This window comes from Tarenaya hassleriana, unplaced genomic scaffold, assembly GCF_000463585.1.
Source record: "Tarenaya hassleriana unplaced genomic scaffold, ASM46358v1 Cleome2, whole genome shotgun sequence".
Lineage (NCBI taxonomy): Eukaryota > Viridiplantae > Streptophyta > Magnoliopsida > Brassicales > Cleomaceae > Tarenaya > Tarenaya hassleriana.
The window spans coordinates 7,463,654-7,468,985 of NW_010965372.1; the positions used below are offsets into that span (position 1 = coordinate 7,463,654).

A 5,332-nucleotide genomic window follows, 5' to 3' on the forward strand; every position below is an offset into this window, starting at 1 on the left:
AGACCCTCTTTCAAGCTTATGTTATAGAAGTGTTTCACATTAAAGGGGAAAAAAAAGTGAAGCCACGTCCCTTTCTTTATATTTCAAACCTTCCCATTTTCCTTTCATGCTTGTGAGAAAGTTATATGATCTAAATGTGCTCTCTTCCATTGATTTTGAGGCCAACCACCTGGGACTGTTATAGTTCTTGTGGACAGAGATTGTAGTAGAAGAATATATGTTCTTTTCGTTTTCTGTCTTTGTCCATTTCTGGGATCCGTATGTTGAATGATTGAATATGTTATTGTCATTTGTAGATAACTAAATTGAAAGCCGTGCTTGATCAAGAAACATGGGCCGAGATGGATGTTCCCGAAGAATTCCAAGCCATAGTTAATTCTCGTTTTCCTTCCGAGGAGTTGGTGTCTGGTAATAATGGAAATGTGGTTCCACCTGATGGATCTCTGTCAGCAGAAACTGCGAATCAAAATGCTGAATCACGAAGCGAACAGTCTGAACCTAGTGAAAATTCTTCAGATAGTACCGCAGAAGCAAAATCCAGTCCCTCAGCTGAGCCACTTGAACGAAGCAAACCTGGTGCATCTTCAGCTCCAAATAATCACGGTAACCTGAAGGAACATAGAAAATCTGGGTCCCACATCCTCTTCTATCAAGGAGTTGGTTACCATATGGTAAACTGGTCAGTTTTCTTATTTTGCTTCAGCTTCTACATCTCGTAGTAGATGCAATCCTTAATCTCTCTATCACTGAATACTTTTTTGTTCAATTGCATATGTGAGAGGGCACTTGGCCTCTAGTTAGTCTAATATCTTCCATGATTGGACTGCTTCCTTTTAGTTTATGTTCACTGTGCCATAAATACTGATGCATTTGTTATACTTAATTCTATGTCTGCAGTGGCCTAATATTGCTCAAGATGTTGTCAGAATACATAGACATGAACAATTCTTTACCAGCACTATCCTCGGAAATTGTTCATCGTGTTGTGGAGGTTTTGAAGTTTTTCAACACAAGGACATGCCAATTAGTTCTGGGTGCTGGTGCTATGCAGGTATGTATACTTGCATATTTAAATCTAAGGAACACCTTACATGATCTTGGCTTCATATTGTGTTCTGTCATATGTGTCGATTCATGATTAGTTGGGAATTTAGCCGTTGATGAGTTGTCTTTACGTTTCTAGCTGATATTCTGTTGCAACCTTACATCCTCTTTAAGTGAAATGTCTTATGCATAAATTGCTAACTTAGCTCGTAAAAGAGAGACCGTTTGAGTGTTAATCTTGACCTTTTGGTGGCCAAATTTATGATTTAGGTATCCGGTTTGAAGTCCATCACTTCAAAACACTTGGCGCTTGCAAGTCAAGTAATCAGCTTTACTTACGCCATCGTCCCTGGTAGGTTACGGTTCTTTGTTTATTGTCTAGACGCGTTAACATTTTAATATATATTCGGTCCTCTTCCGTAAAAGGCGATTTTCCTGTTGTTTGTTCAAGTATTTATTTTGTAACTCAGCTTGTTCTCCGAACCCATGCTTGCGTGTTATGCTCATATTGTTTTTGTAGAGCGATGGTTGTGCTTTTTCTCCGATAACTTGTGAATAATTTTTTGAAAATTTTGTTTGTCATCCAAGAAATCAGAAGAACTCTTTTTCTCAAAGTACCCGAGATGAGAAAGCCATTGTTGTCAGCAGAGCTTGATCGAGTTGCTCAGGTTTGATTCTCTCTCCTCAGTCAGAAGATTTTAGGGAAACGAGTTGAAAAGTGAATGTTAGAATGGCTATTTCTCCTCGGGGTGTCGGTACCTATTTGTTAGAATGGCTGTAATCATGCGCATTTGCCATTAACATTGGCTTCTCTCGAAATTTCAGGATTATAGGGTTCATAGAGATGAAATACACACAAAACTGGTTCAGATAATGAGAGAAAGGCTATTGGTGCATCTTCGTGGATTGCCTCAAATTGTTGAGAGCTGGAACCGACCCGAAGATGCTAATCCACAACCTAGTCAGTTTGCCCGATCACTCACCAAGGTGATTTAACTCTTGTTGACAAGTCTTGTTTAGTGCTTGCTTATTAATATTACGGTTTTTTTTTGTGATTGCGTGATTATGATTCAGTTTCTAGCTGTTGTGGGTCTAATGTCATTTAACACTTTTTCAGGAAGTCGGTTTCCTTCAACGTGTCTTGTCCCGAACATTGCATGAAGTGGATGTTCAAGCAATCTTCAGGTAACGATCTCTGTAGATTCTCTATGATTCACTATATTTATTTGGACTTTCGCTATTGGAGAAATATCAGCTTAAATTCAAAGTAAGTTGGAGCGTGCCGGAATTCTCTTACAAGGATCGCCAACAACATTCTTTTAAAACCGAAAAACCTTCCTGCTTTATAGATTTCTGTATCGAACTGCTCGCATTTCTGTTCCCTTACCACTATTGTTTTTCATGATTTTTCAGGCAGGTGATTTTGATTTTCCATTCGCAAATCTCCCAAGCGTTTTCGCGCTTGGAGATTAGCACGCCACAGGCAAAGAAGAGGTAAATCATCACAATGTGCCCTCCGTTTTTGGGTTCTTAGTTTCTTGTCATGTAAAACTTCCCTTTATGTTCCCATCTCGTCTTTCAGGTTGAAGCTCGACGTCGAGCTCATCCTCGGATGTATCAGGTCATTGCCATCTGACAATGTTGACCAATCCGACGTCCCGAACTGGGGCCAGCTCGACGAATTCTTGGCTCAGCACTTTAAAGGAGATTCTGATTGACAAGAAAGGTTGTCATTTTGACAAGCAAATTGCTTTCACTTCACAATACATCACAGAGTTGGGTTCTAGTTTTCCAAAATTCCCGAGAAACGACACCCTTCGGACAAACTAGAGGTACAAAATCGCATCCATTTCTTTCTTGTATGGAGTTATGGCCGGAACGCTCTCCCTGCAGTAGAAGGTATGCAGAAAGGCAAAAGCTTCATGACCCAAAACTTTCATATGCAGGCATTTCCAGTTCTTTTGCTCGTATCGATCGACGAATTTCCTGCTGGTAAACGAACCTTGTTTTTGTTGCTTTTCGGGTTTTTCTCATTTCCCCTAAAAGAAAAAGTGTTTTCTTTTTGTTCTGTCTTCTCGGTATCGGGTCCTTTGTTGTGGTCTGTGTGTTAAGAGATACACGAGCTTTAGATTAGAAGTACATATAGAGAGACAGCAGTTTCATGTGATGTGCCTATATCATGAAGTCTTGATTTTTGCTTAAAAGATGTTTCAAGTTCTACATGTTGGGTTTCTTTAATCGAACTGGTTGCACAATGTAGCCACCACCCACCATCGTATATGTGTGTATATATATGCACATATACTGATATATGTATATATATATATAAAGAGAGGATGCATTCACTCGCCGTCGCATGCATCCTCTCTTCATTGTCCCTCTATCGCATATTCCAAGCGAGCACGTACGGTCGTTATATTTTAATGATTGGTGGCCGTAATATATTTTGGTTAGACTCAGTACACGAGATGCCTCGTCGTTGACTTCATGGTATGGCGAAAATGATCCCTTTGTTATCATCCCTCTCGTCGAAGCCTTCATGGCGGCTTCCTCTTCAGAAATTCCGCAGCATCAAGTTTTCCTCAGCTTCCGCGGACAATAGCTGCGTCTAAACTTCGTCCACCGCCTCGTCAAGGACGTGAGGAGAGCCATAATCAACGTTTTCACCAACGAATGTGAGCAGAGAGGATCAAGGAATAAAAAATCGCTCTCGTGATCTTCTCGAGCAAGTACACTGAATCCAAATGGTGTTAAACGAGCTCGTGAAGATCAAACATGGTGTGGATAAAGGCCAGCTCGCGACCATTCCCATATTCTATAAGGTTGAGCTTTAAGTCATTGGAGGGCTTGACGGAGGTTTCGGGTTTCGGCTATGAAATCTCGGGAAAAATGTAGATGACAATATGCTAAAAAAATGGGTGAGAAGCTTTGCGATCGATTTCCCACAGTATGGGCTTGAAGTTTGATGAGAACAGGTACGAATACTTCGCCTTAGCCTTGCGTAGAAAGTCACCATTTTTTGGGTTTCCATAATCCAAAGGAGACTCGTCCGTTCTTTTGTCGAGTTGGCAGGAACGAGAGCAGATTCATCGGTCGAGGTTAAGGGAGCGTTAGCCAAAATTCCTCGAGGCAAACCTGGCGAACCTTGTGTCGATCCGGAGAGTTCGAAACCTAAGGCGATAGACGAGACGAGATCACGGAAAGTATCCTTCCTATTCTTTCCCCGGGCTTGTCAGCTACCGTTGGAGCTTTCAATCTCATCCGAAATTATATATTTTCAAGCTTCACAAACCATATTTCAGCATTCTTCCAGTTTCATACTTAGAGTTGCAATACCTTTTCAAGTTGTACAGTATAAGACCAGATAGTTTTCCGTGTTTTGTAATGCACTCGTTTGCCAGTTTCAAGAACAAGAAAACAACGTTTTACAAACAAAAAGGAAAGACGAAAAATTGCAGAATGTTTAAAGAAAGAAGAAGAGAAGAAACGGATCCAATCTACAGATCATGAATGGCGATAAAGACAGGCATTAGGCAGCATACATCGGAGGGTAAGGTTGAGCCCCGGCATTGTAACCTCCGACGGGCGGCGCCACGGCTGGTGCTGGATACGCAGTGGGGCCGCCTGTTTGGCGTATACCCTGGTTCCGGCCCATGTAATAGCACCCGAAGCAACCACCAACCGCCACTATCACCATAAACGCAAACAGCGGAAGGCTAAAATACACGTAAATCATCGTTTTTTAAGTCGATTTCTCCAAGGAAAACCGATGTTTTGAGTGAGAAGAAAGGGATGGAGATGAAACAAAGAGGAGGGAATTGCTTATAAAAGAAGGGTCTATGGGCGGCTTTCTGCAGGAGAAAAAAATTATTGGCAAGTGTTGTTAATTAGGAAAATGGGTTGAGAGAAATGTTAATGAAAAAGTCAGATAAGATCATATATGAAATAACAGATTCATAAGTTCAAAATATCGTTTATAACCGTGAACTGGGTCATATATCTATATATATATATACATATAAGTAATAGTTTTGGCTGGCAAAAAGAGTGTAATTTGGTTTTGTTTATTTCAACTTTTGCATATTTTTTGTACGTGTATAAAAAAAGAAGACTTGTATTGTATAGTCTTCGTCTTCGTGTCTGTCACTTCCTCTTGACAAAAAAAAAAAAAAAAAAATCTAAAAGGTGGTCAATGACGACGTACGGGTCGGGTATCCAAGCGGGCGGGTCGGGTCCGAAGTCCTTGTAGCAGCCATAATACATCATCTGATGGAAGGAGAAGGGGGGA

General features: G+C 40.8%; 1 protein-coding gene across 1 annotated transcript in view; it reads left to right on the plus strand.

Annotated features, from left to right (window-relative positions):
- Positions 1-3,266, plus strand: part of LOC104812894 (vacuolar protein sorting-associated protein 54, chloroplastic) — an 8,219-nt gene extending 4,953 nt beyond the window's left edge. Inside the window, exons 11-19 of the mRNA XM_010540293.1 lie at positions 297-679; positions 898-1,051; positions 1,315-1,396; positions 1,633-1,712; positions 1,870-2,031; positions 2,162-2,229; positions 2,458-2,538; positions 2,627-2,876; positions 2,991-3,266. Of these exons, the coding sequence (XP_010538595.1) occupies positions 297-679; positions 898-1,051; positions 1,315-1,396; positions 1,633-1,712; positions 1,870-2,031; positions 2,162-2,229; positions 2,458-2,538; positions 2,627-2,762 (1,146 nt within the window). The 3' untranslated portion in view covers positions 2,763-2,876; positions 2,991-3,266. The remainder of the gene's footprint in view (positions 1-296; positions 680-897; positions 1,052-1,314; positions 1,397-1,632; positions 1,713-1,869; positions 2,032-2,161; positions 2,230-2,457; positions 2,539-2,626; positions 2,877-2,990) is intronic.
- Positions 3,267-5,332: the final 2,066 nt, after the last annotated feature.